General features: G+C 46.8%; 1 protein-coding gene across 1 annotated transcript; it reads right to left on the bottom strand.

Annotated features, from left to right (window-relative positions):
• Positions 1–15959: 15959 nt before the first annotated feature.
• On the bottom strand, positions 15960–16949 carry LOC119271418 (protein SPEAR1-like). The gene is made up of 2 exons (XM_037553257.1): positions 16633–16949; positions 15960–16538 (listed from the first exon to the last, which is right to left on the bottom strand). The coding sequence occupies exons 1-2, from the start codon at positions 16906–16908 to the stop codon at positions 16281–16283; spliced, it is 534 nt and encodes a 177-aa protein (XP_037409154.1). The 5' UTR covers positions 16909–16949; the 3' UTR covers positions 15960–16280.
• Positions 16950–19747: the final 2798 nt, after the last annotated feature.

The raw sequence follows: 19747 nt of genomic DNA, 5'->3' as shown, positions 1-19747 counted from the left end.
AGGGATATTTCAAAAGAATCATAGGGATCATAACAATCATCATAGCAATCATCCTTCGGTAAGCACGAAGGGGAATTAAACAATGTATGAGTTGAAGAGTTACTCTCATTAGAAGGTGGGCACGGGTGATCAATCCGCTCTTCCTCCTTTTGTTCTTCGCTCTCCTCCTCATCTTTTTCATCCAATGAGCTCATAGTGTCATCAACTTCTTCTTCCATAGATTCCTGCAAAATATTAGTCTCTTCTTGGACAGCGGAGTATTCCTCAATATATTGTTTAACATACGTATTAGAAGCATAATTATCATAGCAATATTTAAGTATAGCAAAAAATTTAGATTTATGAAAAGTAGCATCATACTTTTCAATCAAAGAAGCAATTTCATAAGCACCCTCTAAAGCAACAAATTCTTCAATTTGTTGAACATCATAGTAACTATAAACACCTTTAGCATTAGAAGATAAGATTCCATTATCAATAAACTCACATTGGTAGGGAAGGTGTTTCTTAGGGTTTTCAGAACAACAAGTAAAATCATATAATTCACATAAATTCCAAGCATAGCATTGCAAACGTTGAATCTGACTCCATAATAATTTCCCTTTTTTAGATATACGGTGTCGCACATAACAAGCATGCTCATCTAATGATTTGCCCTCAACTAAGCTAGTTGGGGTTTCAGCATGAGCACATAGGGATCGAAGATGATCCAAGTACTAAGCTTCAGCAGTGTGATAGATTTTGATTGGTTCTTCAACCATTGGTTCAGTAGGTACAACTAATTTTTTTGGTATTTTGCGTTTCCTACCCATAACTGAAGATAGGAAACAACTAAGAACAGCAAATAAAAATTACTTAGTGATAAAGCAAACAAGCACACACGAGAATATTCACCCCACGCTATTGCTCCCCGGCAACGGCGCCAGAAAAAGGTCTTGATAACCCACAAGTATAGGGATCGCAACAATTTTCGATAAGTAAGAGTGTCGAACCCAATGAGGAGCTAAAGGTAGAACAAATATTCCCTCAAGTTCTATCGACCACCGATACAACTCTACGCACGCTTGACGTTCGCTTTACCTAGAACAAGTATGAAACTAGAAGTACTTTGTAGGTGTTGTTGGATAGGTTTGCAAGATAATTAAGAGCACGAAAATAAAACTAGGGGCTGTTAAGGTAAAGAAGCAACTAAAGTAAATATAGCGAGTGTGGAAAAGTGGTGGTAGGAGATGCGAAATTGTCACTTAAGAAATTGACTACTTTACTAGACCGATAGCAAGTATTATCTGGGAGAGGCCACTGCTAGCATGTTATCCCTTACTTGGAATTCTATGCACTTATGATTGGAACTATTAGCAAGCATCCGCAACTACTAACATTCATTAAGGTAAAACCCAACCATAGCATTAAGATATATTGGTCCCCCTTCAATCCCGTATGCATCAATTTCTATGCTAGGTTGAAGCTTCTGTCACTCTTGCCCTCCAATACATAGTCCTATCAACATACAACTAACCCTATGGTGTGATCCACGCACGCGCTCATATGATGGGAACCAAAGGACAGCAACATAACCACAAGCAAATTAAATCAATCATAGCAATTCATCAACCACCGATAGGACAACGAAAATCTACTCAGACATCATAGGATGGCAACACATCATTGGATAATAATATGAAGCTTAAAGCACCATGTTCAAGTAGAGGGTACAGCGGGTTGTGGGAGAGTGGACCGCTGTAGATAGAGGGGGGAAGGTGATGGAGATGTTGGTGAAGATGGTGGAGGTGTTGGTGAAGATCGCGGTGATGATGATGGCCACGGTGGCGTTCCGGCGCCACCGGAGGAGAGGGGGAGAGGGGGCCCTTCTTCCTCTTCTTCCTTGACCTCCTCCCTAGATGGGAGAAGGGTTTCCCCTCTGGTCCTTAGCCTCCATGGCATGGGAGGGGCGAGAGCCCCTCCGAGATTGGATCTATCTCTCTGTTTCTCTCTGGTTCTGCGTTCTGTTCTGGCTCTGTTTCACCGTTTCGTATATATATATATGGAGATCCGTAACTCCGATTGGCCTGAAACCTTCGCCGTGATTTTTTTCCGAATATTAGCTTTCTTGTGGCAGAAGAAGAGCGTCAACCGCCTTACGGTGGGCTCACGAGGGTAGGGCGCGCCCCCTGCCTCGTGACCACCTCGGGCACTGATTCGCGTTGATTTTCCTTCCAAATTTTCCATATTTTCCAAAAATAAGCTCTGTCCGTTTTTATCCCGTTTGGACTCCGTTTGATATGGATATTCTACGAAACCAAAAACATGCAACAGACAGGAACTGGCACTGGGCACTGGATCAATATGTTAGTCCCAAAAATAATATAAAAAGTTGCCAAAAAGTATATGAAAGTTGAATAATATTGACATGGAACAATCAAAAATTATAGATACGACGGAGACGTATCAAGAGATCATCTTATAATGCTACCACCGAACTAAGGAAAATAAGATGCATAAAGGATAAACATCGCATGCAATCAATATAAGTGATATGATATGGTCATCATCATCTTGTGCCTTTGATCTCCATCTCCAAAGCACCGTCATGATCACCATCGTCACCGGCTAGACACCTTGATCTCCATTGAAGCATCATTGTCATCTCGCCAACTATTGCTTCTACGACTATCACTACCATTTAGTGATAAAGTAAAGCAATTACATGGTGATTGCATTTCATACAATAAAGCGACAACCATATGGCTCCTGCCAGTTGCCGATAATTGTGTTACAAAACATTATCATCTCATACAATAAAATTTAGCATCATGTCTTGACCATATCACATCACAACATGCCCTGCAAAAACAAGTTAGACGTCCTCTACTTTGTTGTTGCAAGTTTTACGTGGCTGCTACGGGCTGAGCAAGAACCGTTCTTACCTACGCATCAAAAACCACAACGCGGTATAGTGATTGTTTTTTGATCTTCAGAAAGAACCCGGTTCATTGAACCTGATTCACTAAAGTTGGAGAAACTGACACCCACCAGCCACCTGTGTGCGAAACATGTTGGTAGAACCAGTCTCGCGTAAACGTACGTGTAATGTCGATCTGGGCCGCTTCATCCAACAATACCACTGAATCAAGAAACAACTAGTGACGGCAAGCAATATGTACATACCCACGCCCACAACTCCTTTGTGTTCTACTCGTGCATATAACATCTACGCATAAACCTGGCTATGATACCACTATTGGGGAACGCAGTAATTTCAAAAAAAATTCCTACGAACACGCAAGATCTATCATGGTGATGCATAGCAACGAGAGGGGAAGAGTGTTGTCCATGTACCCTCGTAGACCGTAAGCGGAAGTGTTATGACAATGCGGTTGATGTAGTTGTATGTCTTCATGATCCGACCGATCCTAGTACCGAAAGTACGGCACCTCCGCGATCTACACACGTCTGGCTCGGTGACGTCCCACGAACTCTCGATCTAGCTGAGTGTCGAGGGAGAGCTTCGTCAGCACGACGGCGTGATGACGGTGATGATGAAGCTACCGTCGCAGGGCTTCGCCTAAGCACTACGATGATATGACCGAGGTGGATTATGGTGGAGGGGGGCACCGCACGCGGCTAAGGGATCAATGATCAACTTGTGTGCTCTAGGGTGCCCCCCTGCCCCCGTATATAAAGGAGCAAGGGAGAGGCCGGCCATGGGGCGCGCCAATGAGGGGGAGGAGTCCTCCTCCTAGTAGGAGTAGGACTCCCACTTTCCTAGTCCAACTCCCAAGCGGGGGCGCGGACAGCCCTATGGCCCCTCCTCTCTCTCACACAAGGCCCATGTTGGCCCATTAGTTCCCCCGGTGGTTCCGATAACCCCCCGGCACTCCGATAATTATCCGGTGACCCCCGGAACTCATCCGGTGTCCGAATATAGTCATCCAATATATCAATCTTTATGTCTCGACCATTTAGAGACTCCTCGTCATGTCCGTGATCACATCCGGGACTCCAAACTACCTTCGGTGCATCAAAACACATAAACTCATAATACCGATTGTCACCGAACGTTAAACGTGCGGACCCTACGGGTTCGAGAACTATGTAGACATGACCAACACACGTCTCCGGTCAATAACCAATAGCGGAACCTGGATGTTCATATTGGCTCCCACATATTCTACAAAGATCTTTATCGGTCAAACCGCATAACGATATACGTTGTTTCCTTTATCATCGGTATGTTACTTGCCCGAGATTCGATCGTCGGTATCTCAATACCTAGTTCAATCTTGTTACCGGCAAGTCTCTTTACTTGTTCCATAATGCATCATCGCGTAACTAACTCTTTAGTCACATTGCTTGCAAGTCTTATAGTGATGAGTATTATCGAGAGGGCCCAGAGATACCTCTCCGATAATCGGAGTGACAAATCATAATCTCGATCTATGCCAACTCAACAAACACCATCAGAGACACCTGTAGAGCATCTTTATAACCACCTAGTTACGTTGTGACATTTGATAGCACACTAAGTGTTACTCTGGTATTCGGGAGTTGCATAATCTCATAGCCATAGGAACATGTATAAGTTATGAAGAAAGCAATAGCAACAAAGTAAACGATCATCGTGCTAAGCTAACGGATGGGTCAAGTCAATCACATCATTCTCTAATGATGTGATCCCGTTAATCAAATGATAACTCTTTGTCCATGGCTAGGAAACTTAACCATCTTTTATTAATGAGCTAGTCAAGTAGAGGAATACTAGTGACACTCAGTTTGTCTATGTATTCACACATGTAATAAGTTTCCGGTTAATACAATTCTAGCATGAATAATAAACATTTATCATGATATAAGGAAATATAAATAACAACTTTATTATTGCCTCTAGGGCATATTTCCTTCACACCCAGACTTCTTAATCGACCAAGTTCAGCAATTAAACAGAGCTAGCTGACCTAAACATTACTCTAACAAATTAAAGACCGACGCTCTTAATTAAACAAAACAAAGAGTACTACTACGGCTGGTGCTCGTCGATCTCCGCCGCCGCCTCCATGTCCAGCTCGCGCCCGACGGTCTCCTGGGGAAGGGGCTCCATGGCATCAATTGCACCATACTCGACAAGCATCTCGCCATCCGCGTCTGCCATATCTTTGGAATAGGCCGCCACAAGTTGGCGTGGGCGGCCGCTATCTAGGCTTTGGCAGGCTCCGTCGTGGCGAGGTATGCCGCGCAGGAACGGATGGCTGCTCGAACTCTCTCAACGATTGCCAACTCTTGGGCCGTGGGTTGCCAACCATTGCCAGAGAAGCTTCGTTCGATTTGTGCGGTGACCGCCACGAGCTGGGCATGGACGGCCTCGACATGGTGGTGGGCTGCCTCCATCAAGGCTAAGGCCGCCACTGCAGAACGAACAGCTGGTGTGCCGCTCTCGCTAGTTGTTATCCCCGAGGCAGATGCTACTGCCGCCGCCTGAGAAGCAACAACAGCCGTTTGGGCTGCCTTGGCCGCCCGGACGTAGATTGTGTTCACCCTCACGAAGCTTGTTAGCACGCGCCTGGCGGTTGCGGCCGCGCTCTCGCTGGAGTGGGCCGCCGAAGTTTCCCTCACGACGCGGGTCCATGTCCCCATCTTTCACTAGCGACGATTGAACAGTGAAATGATATTTGAGGAGTGGGCTAGTGTGCTTGACACTCCGACGGTGCTCCAAGATATTTTGTGATGCATATCACATGGTTGGCGATAATAAACTGTGCACGATCTACTTGATTTTTTGCCTTGATTTGAATTACGAAATGGGGTCACAGCTGCAAAGGATGGTGTTTGAATTGGTAGAACTTTTATTTGCAGTGAACATACAACTATAGGTGTGTCATCAAAAAATTGGAATTATTCAGGGTTCGTTTGGATGTTTTTATACATTAACTTGGTTTTGTAGGCATTTCAGGTGCATAATTCAAATTTGAACTACATGCACATGCTCCAGTGCATATAAATGGGTTTAAAAAACATGTCCTTGGTTGCATGCTTAGGTCCCATGCAAGAAATGGGAATGAATGTGAAACACCCTGCCACCGTCACTCAGCCGCAAACATTGAGATACCTGGTTTTTAAATTGTAGTGAATCCAAAACTCGTCTGAAATTCATGAAACTTGGCATGCTATCTTGGAGCGGCATCAACATGCCGTGGTAAAAGTTTTGTCCCATTTGTAGCAGGTTTGGGTATAAGCTTCTCCCAAACTAGAGCTTCTCACAACAAGCGTGATTGTTTCAGTAGGGAACGTGCCACCTTTGGGGATGAAACGATATCTGTTGCCTCTTATTGCTTTCAAAAAAATTCTAGTGTCAACATAGAATAACAGGATTGTTTAATTTTGGAATTTTCCAGGGTTTGTTTGGACACTTTTATACATTAACTGGGTTTTCCACACATTTTATATGTATAATTCAAATTTGAACTACATGCACATGCTCTAGTGCATATAAATTGGTTGAAAAAACAAATTTGTGTCCTTCGGTGCATGCTTAGGTCCCATGCAAGAAATGGGAATAAATTTCAAACACCCTGCCACCGTCACTCGGCCGCAAACATTGAGATACTTGGTTTTAAAATTCTAGTAAATCCAAAACTCGTATGAAATTCATGAAACTTGGCATGCTATCATGGAGCAGCATCAACATGCCGTGGTAAAAAAATGTTCCATTTTGGGCAGGTTTGGATATAAGCTTCTCACAACAAGCGTGATGGTTTCGGTAGAGACCGTGTCACCTTTGGGGACGAAACGATATCCATTGCCTCTTATTGCTTTCAAAAAATTTCTAGTGTCAACATAGAACAACAGGAGTGTTGTGTTTAATTTTTGAATTTTTCGGGGTTCGTTTGGACATTTTTATACATTAACTAGGTTTTCCTTGCATTTCAGGTGCATAATTCAAATTAGAACTACATGCACATGCTCCAGTGCATATAAATTGGTTGAAAAATCAAATTTGTGTCCTTCGGTGCATGCTTAGGTCCCATGTAAGAAATGGGAATGAATTTTAAACACCATGCCACCATCACTCGGCCGCGAACAGTGAGATACTTGGTTTTTAAATTCTAGTAAATCCAAAACTCGTCTGAAATTCGTGAAACTTGGCATGCTATCATGGAGCGGCATCAACATGTTGTGGTAAAATTTTTGTCCCATTTGGGGCAGGTTTGGGTATAAGCTTCTCATAAACCAGAGCTTCTCACAACAAGCGTGATGGTTTCGGTAGGGAACGTGCCACCTTTGGGGACGAAACGATATCTGTTGCCTCTTATTGCTTTGAAAAAAATTCTAGTGTCAATATAGAACAACAAGAGTGTTGTGTTTAATTTTGGAATTTTTCGGGCTTTGTTTGGACATTTTTATACATTAACTTGGTTTTCCAAGCATTTCAGGTGCATAATTCAAATTTGAACAACATGCACATGCTCCAATGCATATAAATTGGTTGAAAGATCAAATTTGTGTCCTTCCGTGCATGCTTAGGTCCCACGCAAGAAATGGAAATGAATTTCAAACACCCTATCACCGTCACTCGGCTGCAAACATTGATATCTTGGTTTTTAGATTCTAGTAAATCCAAAACTCGTTTGAAATTCATGAAATATGCTATCATGGAGCGGCATCAACATGCCATGGTAAAAAAATTATTCCATTTGGGCCAGGTTTGGGTATAAGCTTCTCACAAACCAGAGCTTCTCACAAACTAGAGCTTCTCACAACAAGCGTGATGGTTTCGGTAGGGAATGTGCCACCTTTGGGGACAAAACGATATCCATTGCCTCTTATTGCTTTCTAAAATTTTCTAGTGTTAACATAGAACAACAAGAGTGTTGTGTTTAATTTTGGAATTTTTCGGGGTTCATTTGGACATTTTTATACATTAACTGGGTTTTACAGGCATTTTTAGGTGCATAATTCAAATTGGAACTACATGCACATACTCCAGTGCATATAAATTGGTTGAAATATCAAATTTGTGTCCTTCGGTGCATGCTTAGGTCCCATGCAAGAAATGGGAATGAATTTCAAACACCCTGCCACTGTCACTCGGCCGCAAACATTGAGATATTTGGTTTTTAAATTCTAGTAAATCCAAAACTCATCTAAAATTCATGAAACTTGGCATGCTATCATGGAGCAGCATCAACATGTTGTGGTAAAAGATTTTTCCCATTTGGGGCAGGTTTGGGTATAAGCTTCTCCCAAACCAGGGCTTCTCACAACAAGCGTGATGGTTTCGGTAGGGAACGTGCCACCTTTGGGGACGAAATGATATCTGTTGTCTCTTATTGCTTTCAAAAAATTTCTAGTGTCAACGTAGAACAACAAGAGTGTTGTGTTTAATTCTGGAATTTTTGGGGTTCGTTTCGACATTTTTATACATGAACTAGGCTTTCTAGGCATTTTATGTGCATAATTCAAATTTGAACTACATGCACATGCTCCAGTGCATATAAATTGGTTGGAAAATCAAATCTATTTCCTTTGGTGCATGCTTAGGTCCCATGCAAGAAATGGAAATGAATTTCAAACACCAGGGCAGTGTTGATTGCCGGCAAAATGTTGAGATACTTGATTTTTAAATTCTAGTAAATCCAAAATTCGTCTGAAATTCATGAAACTTGGCATGCTATAATGGAATGGCACCCGACATGTTGTGGTATTTTTCATGTCCATTTTGAGAGAAGGCGCACTCGAATAACTGCCGACAAAGGCATTTTGAAACAAATAGCCGCCACTGTAACATCTCAAACATTTTGTATAATTTAAATTGTGTGCATTCTGTTAACCATTCACGTAATGCCACGTCTCACTCTTTTAATGGCTAGGAGGTGTCGTGCGGATAGATGCTTGAGTTCTTGACTAAATGGGAGGCATGCGAGCTGTACTCCAATGCGGAGGCTCACCGAGAAGCGTGCGAGTTGTACGCCGTGCAGGCTCACCGGGAAGCGAGCCCTTTGACTTCCATGGTCGTACGCCTTGCTCGCATCCTCTCCATTAGTGGCGCCCAAGCCGCAGTTTAATACGGTTTTTAAATATAAAACACTCACCGCAAACGTTTTAGTTAGAACACCGTATGCAAAACCGACAAGTTCCCCAGGAAGCCAAGGGAAATGTGCCTAGCAGGATTTGTGCAGCTCTTGATCGCAAACTTTTTAGTTAGAACACCCGTATGCAAACCGACAGCTTCCCCAGGAAGCCAAGAGAAAATGCGCCGAGCAGGATTTCTGCAGCTCTAGATCGCAAATGTTTTAGATAGAACACTCGTATGCAAAGTGAGAGCTATAGTCTTCCCCCTTAAGTCGAGGGAAAATTTGCAGGCAGGATTTGTGCATCCCTTCAACGCAAACGGTTGTTTTGGATGACCCGTATGCAACCACGTACAAACAATTTGGTAAGATTTGCATCTTTCATATTGGGTATGTTGCCATTTGTCAAACTGGAAAAATTGACATTTGTTGATCTAGTAACACTGCCATTTGTCAATCCTTGTAACACTGCGATTTGTCAAAATATGCAGCTAAAAATCACTAGTACTATCTAATTTTTGCAACTAAAATTCAGTAATTAAGCATAGATTTCATTCATAGATTAAGCAGTTGTTCTTAATTTATACAAACAGTTCAACTCGACAGCTGAACTGACCAACCTTTTCCCCAATTGTTGCCAACCATGTACTGAAATAGCTAGTTCAACTATATATACTAGTATGTTGTACAGTTCCACCACACATCTATAGTCAGATGAACTAAACAAAATAGCCCCTAAATACTACTACTACAGAGGGGCTTTGTGCTACTTCCGGCAGCCTCTCCTTTGTCGAGCGCGCTCAGTAAGAGGCAGAGAAGGAGGAGCCTATCGACGAGCTGGACAAATGCAATATGGTGCCTGCCGCTGCTGCACGTTCAATGACGCTCGCTAGCTCGAACGCCCACTGTCGCTCCAGACGATCCCTCTCGAAGCGGCCGGACTGCTCATAGATCTCCTGATTCCTCGCCTCTGCGTTGGCGTGTGCTGCGGCCACGGCTACGGTAAGGCTCTTTGCATGCTCGACAAGGCGCTCCTCCTCCTCCCGCGGGAACTCGATGTAGTGCACAAGGTTGCTGACGCACGTGCGGGCCTCCTCCTCCGCCTCCCTCCTTCGAGTGATGGTGGCGGAGCGGGTGATGATCCCGATGGTCGACGGTGGGCTGGCGGCCACAGCGGCCTATGATGGGATGCCGGCCACGACGGCCACCTCCCGCCTTTGGGCCGCGGTGGTGGAGCGGGTGATGGCCGGCAGTGGGGTGGCGGCCACGACGGCCACCTCCCGCCTTCGGGCCACGGTGGCGGAGCGGGCGATGGCCCTGGCTTTCAACAGTGGTGTGGCGGCAACGGCGGGCAACAGCTGCCGACGGGCAGTGGCAGCGGAGCGTGTGGTGGGTGTTCCACGCACACCCAATAGGGACGCCACACGCACTACATTAAGCCGGGGACTGAGCCGCCGCCGCGGTGTAGCCTCCCAACTGGAGCTGTCCTCTGATGACAGTGTAGTGGCTGAGCAACGATGACACCGACCGATGCCATTGGCGATTATGGGAGAAGCAGACGGGATAAGCTACAGGGAGGGAGGGGAAAATGCGACACAGGACTCGCCGGCCATGAGGGTTTATATAGCAGGCCGGTAAAGCATTGGGATTTTGGCGGATTTCACCGAGTCGGGCGGGAACCTGTGAGGTTGCGCGGGAATGGGCTCACCGATGATTCATTGGCGCCACTTCGAGCCACTGTTTGGCCAAAAGAACGCCCCCTCGCGCTGCGCAAGCTTGCGATGTAAGCCATCTGCGGCTGCAGGGTGACAAGACATGCGAGAGGAGGACGAAAGGACATGTACACATACGGTTAATACAAAAAAACATTTGCGATTTAATTACCTACTATACCCTAGTCCTGGTTTATAAGTAGGATTTAACTAATAAAATACGAATGCATGTCGCCAAAGATTATATCGTTGGATTCGTATTTGAACATAGTTTCCAGTTATACAATTTTTGTAACATGCATTAACACTTTTTTGTTTAAATTTAAGATTATATACCAGCAAGCGTATGCCCGCAACACACACGGCTTATTCCATCATAAACAACTCGGATGGATCAAATGTATGCCACGTACCGCACACGCAACTCTAATCTGACTCGTGCTTGATGTCTCCCTCATCGCTCGCACAGTTCGTCCTATATGCCACGTATCACTGTGCCGGCCTCTGCTCGCGTCCCTTGGCAAGCTCTGCTCGCCGTTAGGCGCCGCGGTGCGCTCTGCTCGCGTCCGTCGACGCGCTCGGCTTGTGGACAGTTTTTCCTTGTGTGTTCAACTGCTATATGCATATATATATATATATATATATGTGTGTGTGTGTGTGTGTGTGTGTGTGTGTGTGTGTGTGTGTGTGTGTGTGTGTGTGGTTGCTCGCCATTGAGGCAACCACAGAGCGCTCTGCTCAAATCCCTCCGCACATGCTCTGCCAGCGGTTCGGCGTGCGCACGATCACGTCGGTGACCCCATATGCATGCGGTTGCGCCACGCATTGCCACGCGATGCAGATACGTACGGCACGATGGAGTTACGCACTGCAAATTATAACTGCCATCAGGGCCTGCCGATATTCCTGGCCGCCCGGCTTCCCCTTTAATTCCCGCCGCCATTATAAGCTTAGTCTCTTCAACATTTTGATCGCGTCCCACAACACAATAAGCACACCCACGACGACACATAGAGAGGGGGTGTCTAGCGGCGCTCCAATGGAGTTCGGCGAGCATAGAGTGGAGACCCACGCGAGGGGGACGGATCTCTCAGTGGTGTACACCATCGACCCGGCCGTGGTGGACGACTACATCAACAGCGTTGAGCAGTTGCTTGCTCGAGACAAGTACAATGTGGTCGGCATCGACCTCCAGTACACCACCGGTCGTCCTGGCATAGATCAGAAGGTTGTCATCGCCCAGTTGTGCGTGCGCCATCATGTCCTTATCTACCACTACTGCATGGCCACAGAGCCTTGCGACCATTTCAACAGGTTTGTCAACAGCACCAACTACAAGTTCGCCATGGTGGAAACCACCGACGATGTAAAAGTGCTCAGTGTTACGGGCTTGGCCTGCAAGAACCTTGTCGAAATCCGTGACCACTACAGGGTCTGGGGCAGCACGAAGAAGGACTCCCTGGTCGAACTCGCCTCAGCCATCATCGAACCCTACTACGAAAAGATGAAGCAGGATGCCCAGAGAACAAGTCCCATATTCTAGCACAGGGCCTAGATGCGGCAACTGGATGAACCTCACCTCAGGTTCGCGGCCAAGAGCGTGTACACATGCTACGAGATGCACAGACGGATCGTTGACATGAGGGAGTGCCTCGTTACCCAAATCGACGAGCCCGGATCGAGCCACAAGCAGAGCAAGCGTCACAAGAAGTAGATAATGATCAGATGATCGTTTATGCTAGTTAATCATGCATGTAATATATAGTTTACTTTATTGGTGTGTGGAAATATCATGTGTGTAGTAGCCACCTATGTAATTATGCATGTAATAGTTTACTTTAGTGTGTGCAAATTGTAGTAGCCACCTATGTAAGCGGATGTCTAATTTGGTTATGCAACCATGTCCTTATAAGTGTGTGTGTGTGTGTGTGTGTGTGTGTGTTGTTGTTGTTGTTCTGTATGCAATCCCATCGCACAACACACCCATGTCTTATTAGCAGCAACCGTCTGTGTTATTATCGGTCTTTGCACACATTTCTGATTACAAACCTGTTTGCCGCGTATCACACATATCTTGTTATATTAAACCGTTTATGTTCTCTTGTCTCAACACAAACAGTTCATCCGAGTGAACCGCATGTTGTATATCGCACACACCTTGATATGGCTGACTGCTTCTTTTGTGTTACCTAATCACAAACAGTTCATCCGAGTGAACCGTATGTTGTATATTGCACACGCCTTCATATGGCTACCTGTTTCTTTTCTTTCGCCTCATCGCAAATAGTTCATTGAACTGAACCGTATGCCCTGCATCGCACACGCAACTAAAATCTGAACCATGTTTGATGCATCCTCCAGCACAAACATTTTGCACCTTTTTTGACGGTTCTTTTACACCAACGTTTGCGATTATTGCATCGCACACAGTTTCATCGAAGGGTCTCTGATTATAGTATCGCGTTAGCAGCATCCTGCAGTAGTGAGTAATCATGTGAATTTGATTCCTGTTCATTGTTTTGATATTATGTTGTGTTCTTGTTCCTCTGGTGGTGTTATGTGAACGTCGACTACATGACACCTCGCCATCTTTGGGCCTAGGGTAAGGCATTGTGGAATTAGTTTGTAGATGATGGGTTGTGGGAGTGTTAGAAACCTAAACCCTAGTTTATGAATTATTTCGTAAGGGGTTGTTCTGGATCCAATTGCTTAATGCTATGGTTAGATTTATCTTAATTACTTCTTTTGTAGTTGCGGCTTCTTGCATGGTATAATCATAAGTAGGTGTTTGTTCAAGTAAGGACATTACCTTATCTCGGTCCACCTACGTAAGACGTATCAAGGCAATGAACATCAACTCAATGAATCGTGGTAAAAGTAACTTGGCGATATTCCTATGTGTCCTTAAGAGCGTTTTACTCACTATAAGAAGTATCGCCGGCTTGTCCTTAGCACAATAAAGGATTGGACCACTTGCCACACTTTGTTACTATTGTTACTTGCTACCTTGTTCAAACTATCTTGTTGTCAAACTGTCTATCGAAATTATCTTACAACACTTGAAGTGAAACCTTGCTGAAAACCGCTTGTCAATTCCATCTGCTCCTCGTTGGATTTGATACTCTTACTCATCAAAAGGACCATGATCGATCCCCTATACTTGTGGGTCATCGGTGGCTAGCTTGGCTGAAAATGCTTTAAGGGGGTTCGCATAAGGGGGTTACCAAGGTTCCAGACCCTCATAGTGAGGTAATACCCTATGTCATCATCATTCTTATTGTTCTATATTGATGATGGAGCACCTCGTGCGAGGAAGTTACAAGGATGATGAATATGACTACCGAGAGTCTAGTCTACCAGAGTATATGGGAATGGCTACCCCTAGCCCCGCCTTATATAGGGGCTAGGGTTTACACGGAACCTATCTGATCTCATGCGGCCGCCATCTTAGCTTGAACGCTAAGATGGTCTTTTGGTCTCCAACTAGGCCCCCCGGGCTGCTAGACCTCCTTCAGGCCTCCTTAGCCCTGAGGCCAACCCACTGTCGGGCTTCCTAGCCTCTGGGCCACCCCGGTGTAGTGCACCATCAACAAGATCCACAAAAGGATCACTATGTGGCCAGACGGAGTGCAAACCTTCAACCATGATGTTCTGAAAACCCACCATCTTGATCTAAAACGATTGGAAGTGAAACCGGGATTTGCGATAGAACGCAACATTGGTCGAGATCAATAATGGGCAATGATTGGATGGACGTGGAGAGGGCCTGCATCAGACAATCTGGATGTGTCAAGTCCCACTCAATGGTAGAGAACCAGCGATCAATCTTTTCAAGCGTAGGAGCACGATGCTCGTTACTCCACATGTACCGCCTTCCCATCAGAGGAGATTCCTTGAGGTTAAGATCATGAAGGAGGAGCCTGAACCTTCCCATTATTCTATGGTTTAGAAAATTGTTACCTCGCTCCGCAAGTACGCAACACGATTAGTTTCCAAGATCCACAACCCGTTGATGTTAGTAGATTTTAATTATTACAATGAAATTCAGAAGTTCATCAAAATGTTAAGAAAAAGGAGGTGTTGCATACGTATTCATTCTTTTCGTTGATGTTAGTAGATTTTAATTATTACAATGAAATTCAGAAGTTCATCAAAATGTTAAGAAAAAGGAGGTGTTGCATACGTATTCATTCTTTTTAGAAGAACAAGGCTTTATTACCTTGCCGTCTGTGTTGAAAATCGAGCATATGGGCTAGCCACACTATCAAAATAATTGTTTTGTGCTACATCGCGACAGAAAAATTGTAGCATAAAGATCATGTGAGCTAGGCAATGAGTAATAAGATGGAACATGCCTTTACTTGTTTTTTCTTCCTCTCTTTCCGGGTTGGACCGCCTCCGTATTTTTGGCTCATAAGAGTTATGTTGCGCCAGAGAGAAAAAAAATGTATGTGTGAAGCAATGGGGCATAAATATTTTATATGCAATCAACATGATTTACCTGTCATTATATTGTTATAAGATTAAGTAAGAACTAAGAATATGCAGGGTTCTATCATGTGCTTCTTTCTTTCCTCGGCACTCCCTCTCTCCCACCTCACCTCCACCATTTTAGGTTTTGCCGATTTTTTGACCGTTTTTTCTTGAAAACTGCTTCAACTACTCCATGTCTTATTAACTTACACGTCTTTTAGGATAGTCGAGTTCCTTGCAAATATGTAGTCGTGCACATGCATCGAGTGTAGGGAGTAGCTCGTTGGGGATGGCACTCACGTCCAACTCGACTAGATTAATTTGAAGTTATAAACATTCTCTTATGCCAGCTCGGTTCAACGACAGGTGTGTCGTGTGCTGGCCGAGCCTATCACCTTGAGATTGAGCACATTCGGATGATACCTTGGTCATAGTCGGCAAGGACGAGAATGAGGATAAGCGACGACACGAGTGGGACGATTTTTTTAATAAAGAATATGGATCTGTTGGAAGGAGGGTATTGAACTATGCTTATGGAGCCAGGGGCATGAGATATTTTTTCTCCCGATACAACGGACAGACATGTTTGCTGGTAAGAAAAGAAAAGAAGGAAAAGAGTGATGGACCCAAGTACAGGCACATCACAGCCATATAGGCCGCTTAAATTCCCCCGTCTGAAATCAATTTGAAAGTACTACGCAACACATGTATGTAAAGTTTCCTCTACAAACTGGTAACCATTTCAATTAATAAGGTGTTAAACAAGATTTACATGCATGTATCGGTCGCGCGTGGCAGCGTACGTTTATCAGTCATCCCACAGTTCCAGAACGAAAGCATCAGCCATTCCGTCAGCAAATTAAGCAGCAGCTAACTCTGGCACCGCCAGTTTGATAGCTAATCGATCAATCTAATTCTAAGCCCCTCCTCTGATCCTCTCCCTCTCTCCCGCATGGCGCTTCGCCCATGCATGCACGGACACATGATTAATTAGAGTAGACACTTCGATCTATCGAGCTCACCGTGGCGTCTCCTACAGCCTCAGCTCCAGATCTAGCTCTTCCGTGCTTCCGGCGCCGCCGCGGCCGCTGGACTCGTGGCTGTGGCGCATCCAGTAGTCGTACTCGTGAGGCGTCTGCTGCTGCCTCTGTCCTGACGACGACGAGTCATGGACGACGAAGAGCGGCGACGTCGACGGCGGCCGGCTGGAGCTGTTAGGCAGCAGGTTCTCCGCGTAGTACTGGCTGTACTGCACGTCAGCGATCCTCCGGTCCATCGCCTCAAAGCAACCCTGAGAAACCACGCGCGCGCACAAAGGTAAGCTTAAGCTACGCATACATGTCATCTGATGCATGCAGCATTTCGATTTTCAAGTAGGTACTTACAGCTAGATAGGGCTGGAAAGACGATGCGGCGCCGGCCGTCGGGACTGCGGCGTACGGCACCTGCTGCGGCGGAGGCGGCGGAGGCAGGCCGGAGCGGTACGCGGCGATCATCTGGTTCTGCATCCGGATCTTCTCCAGCTGCGCGACGCCGAGCCCGCGCTGCGGCTGCTTGGCGGCCTTCATCTCCGCCGCCTTCTTCCCGCCGCGCCTCCCCGCCCTGCCGGCGCCAGCCTCCAAGCACATCTCGCCGGCTCCGTCGACGCTGCTGCTCCCCATATAGTATCACCCGCGTGCTATGCAACAATGCGTTTATATACACCGACGATGGCGACTCACCAACAGCGACAGCCAGCAGGGCGCGCATATATATACAAGTAGGAGTCCATGAGGGCGCCATTGATTATTGGTGATCCATCGTCGACGGGGCGCTAGCTGGACGAGATCCTTGGAAAGATTCAGGCCGATCTGCCGCGGCGATTTTCTAAGCCACATCTCCAGCTTCCAAGAACGATCGCCCTCGCCAAGTAGGACGTGACTTTTCCCCCCTTGATCGCGCGATCGTGTCCATTAAAATTAAAATACCGAGCCTGGATGTCTTTCCCTCCGCGGAGATTTTAAATTGGATCCACCCGGCTCACATGTCAGTGGCTGTATATGAAGATCTGGTGGGAGATGGCCACTCGTGGAGCTCCTGGCCAACAGGGGTTGTGGACAATATGATAGTGCCCACGCGTTGGGTGAGGGTGTTTTAAAGGGGATCCACGCTTGTCGCGAGCCCTGCAATTTGCGTCGGCATCACTGTCACAGCTAGCTAGCATGCACAAGCATACATGATTCGATCCCATCATGCGCCCGAGTACGCCCAGGCCCAGCCATCTTGGGCTGCTAATCATTAACAAAATCGCCAACTCGTGTAGTTGACGTACTCCGTGACAGCGGAAAGAGCCTCAGCAATATGCATATACAAAACGGGAGGCAGCTGGGAAGCGGAGAAATCGTATCAGGATCATAGCCTGATCTGCACGTAGATTATGCAAGGACTTGAAGATCCGCGGATCAATATATATCCGCAGATGAGTAAGTACTCCTAGATCGATCGATCGATCCGAGTTTAATTAGTTGCCTCCGCCTCGTGAATCGTTGGCGCATTTCGACCGGCGCGTGAGGACTGCATCGGGGTAATCGCAGCCTCGCAGGTTGCATACGTGCGATGCAAGTGATGTGATCTATCCATATCCCGGGGGTGCTTAATGCGTTGAAAAATGAGATCGGAAGGTGCTTAAGCCTAGATCAGTGCAGATTTGGGAGATCCCATATCGTGGGCTTGTGGTTGGTAACTACGCATGGGGATGTGATCTTCCTAGGACATGGGAGATGCGCGCGCGATTCACGCTAGTCTTTCGCGTGCTGTGCAAATTACTGACGTTCAAGAGGTTTGGACGTAGTATCTTTTCTTTTTTTGAGTTGTAGTATATATCTTGGAAGAACCGGTGATCTAACTCACAGATCACATGCAACAATACGCGTGGATATGTGCCTTCATCTGCTACCTTTTCATTTTTTTCTTGTTTAGCTCGGTTTATAGCCCCACGTAGCGATGTTGGTTTCCTTGTGTGAAGATGGCTTGTCTAATTTTCATTTAGAGCATTACATGGAGTGTCCTCCAGCGGTTATCATGTCTCGGAAATGAGCTTCCATAGACGCGAGATATATCGCCTTAGAATGGCGGGTGTGGGGAGAGGGGGTGGTTTCCCAGCTTGATTTTTTCAGTGGAATTGCTTTTTTCGCGAATACGCAAAGCTTACGTATCTTTCATTGATAGAAGGAAATAGAATGGGTACAAAGTTAGGTAGAATACATGACACAAATGCAAGAAGGTGCGAACATGCTGCACGGAGCAAAGGAACAAGGGATGCTTGGTCCAGAACAGAGGATACACACAGCTAAACCCATCAAGACCCAACAAGAGAGGCAGACCGAACAAGTAATGGATTTAACATCGGCAAAGTCACCACCAGGAACAACCACAAGCGAACAAGATAGCGCCTTCAAGAAGAAGAACGGCGCCGAGACGCCGGCGCCATCCGATCCGGAGAACCGGACCTAGGGTTTCCCCTGAGCTCGAAGAGGGGCACAGATGAAGGCCATGACAGCGCCTTCAAGAAGGGAAAACAACACCCGTGAATGACGCCGCTGCTAGCACGGGCTAGCCGAGCAAGGATTTCTCCTTGGCCTGAGTCTAAGATATCCCATAGCCATCGAATATGGACTCTATGATGAGGAAGTCACTGCCGGTCGAAACTGTCACGTCAAGAAAGGGTCGGTGGGGTTGCACCTGCCGCTGGAGGATGGCACAGTGCGCCATCGGACACACGACCATTGGTTCTGGCTCAAGGTGAGGCGTGGAGGTATACGGCGTCGAGGACGCGAGGAGGCAGAGAAAAATCTGCAGGGAGTAATCATCGGCAACCGGCGACGCCGGCAAGCTAGGAGCTGGAGGAACGCACATCCCAGCTATCGGGGCCATAGCCAACAGGACATCGACGAGCAGAGTATGCTAGAGGAGAATGCGGCTACTTGGTCATTGGGGCCGGAGCGGCGTCGGCAGAGGCGCCGCAGGCCACGGACACCGGAGAACGCAGGTCCAAGGCCATCAGGGCCGGAACAACGCCGGCAAACTCACTGCAGGGTGCCACTCGTCCACCAAGCCGCCAGGCTGACGCACCGTCAAAGGCAGCCGCCGTTGGGGATGCAACCACCGTAACCTCAACAAGCCACCATGGTGGAGCCGTCACTGCAGCTCGAGGGAGGGAGGAGCACCACCGGAGACGAGGTCCGGCCAATCGAGGCCAGCCCGCACCTGGACACAGAACCGCACCAACCCGAGGCCAACATGGCTGCGCCATAGCGGGGGCGGCGGGGGAGGAGCAGCCAGGATGCCCCATGGCACGCTGCCGGACGCCCGCCACTGGACGGCCGCCGGACCGGCAGGGGTAGCAGCCAAAGGGGGGGGTGGAGGACGCCGCATCTGGTTCTCGGGGACGTGGGGAAGGGGTGGCGCCGCGCGCGGGGAAGTGGATCCGCCCCGCCGCCGCCATCCCGGGGCGCGGCGCGG

Source organism: Triticum dicoccoides, chromosome 3A, assembly GCF_002162155.2.
Source record: "Triticum dicoccoides isolate Atlit2015 ecotype Zavitan chromosome 3A, WEW_v2.0, whole genome shotgun sequence".
NCBI lineage: Eukaryota > Viridiplantae > Streptophyta > Magnoliopsida > Poales > Poaceae > Triticum > Triticum dicoccoides.
This window is presented reverse-complemented; position numbering and strand designations above follow the sequence as displayed.

Bases quoted from the DNA above. Each gene is read 5' to 3' on its own strand.
- LOC119271418 (XM_037553257.1), bottom strand. From the start codon at position 16,908: ATGGGGAGCAGCAGCGTCGACGGAGCCGGCGAGATGTGCTTGGAGGCT. The intron at 16,539-16,632 runs GTAAGTACCTAC...GTGGTTTCTCAG, and splicing joins CTTTCCAGCCCTATCTAGCT to GGTTGCTTTGAGGCGATGGA.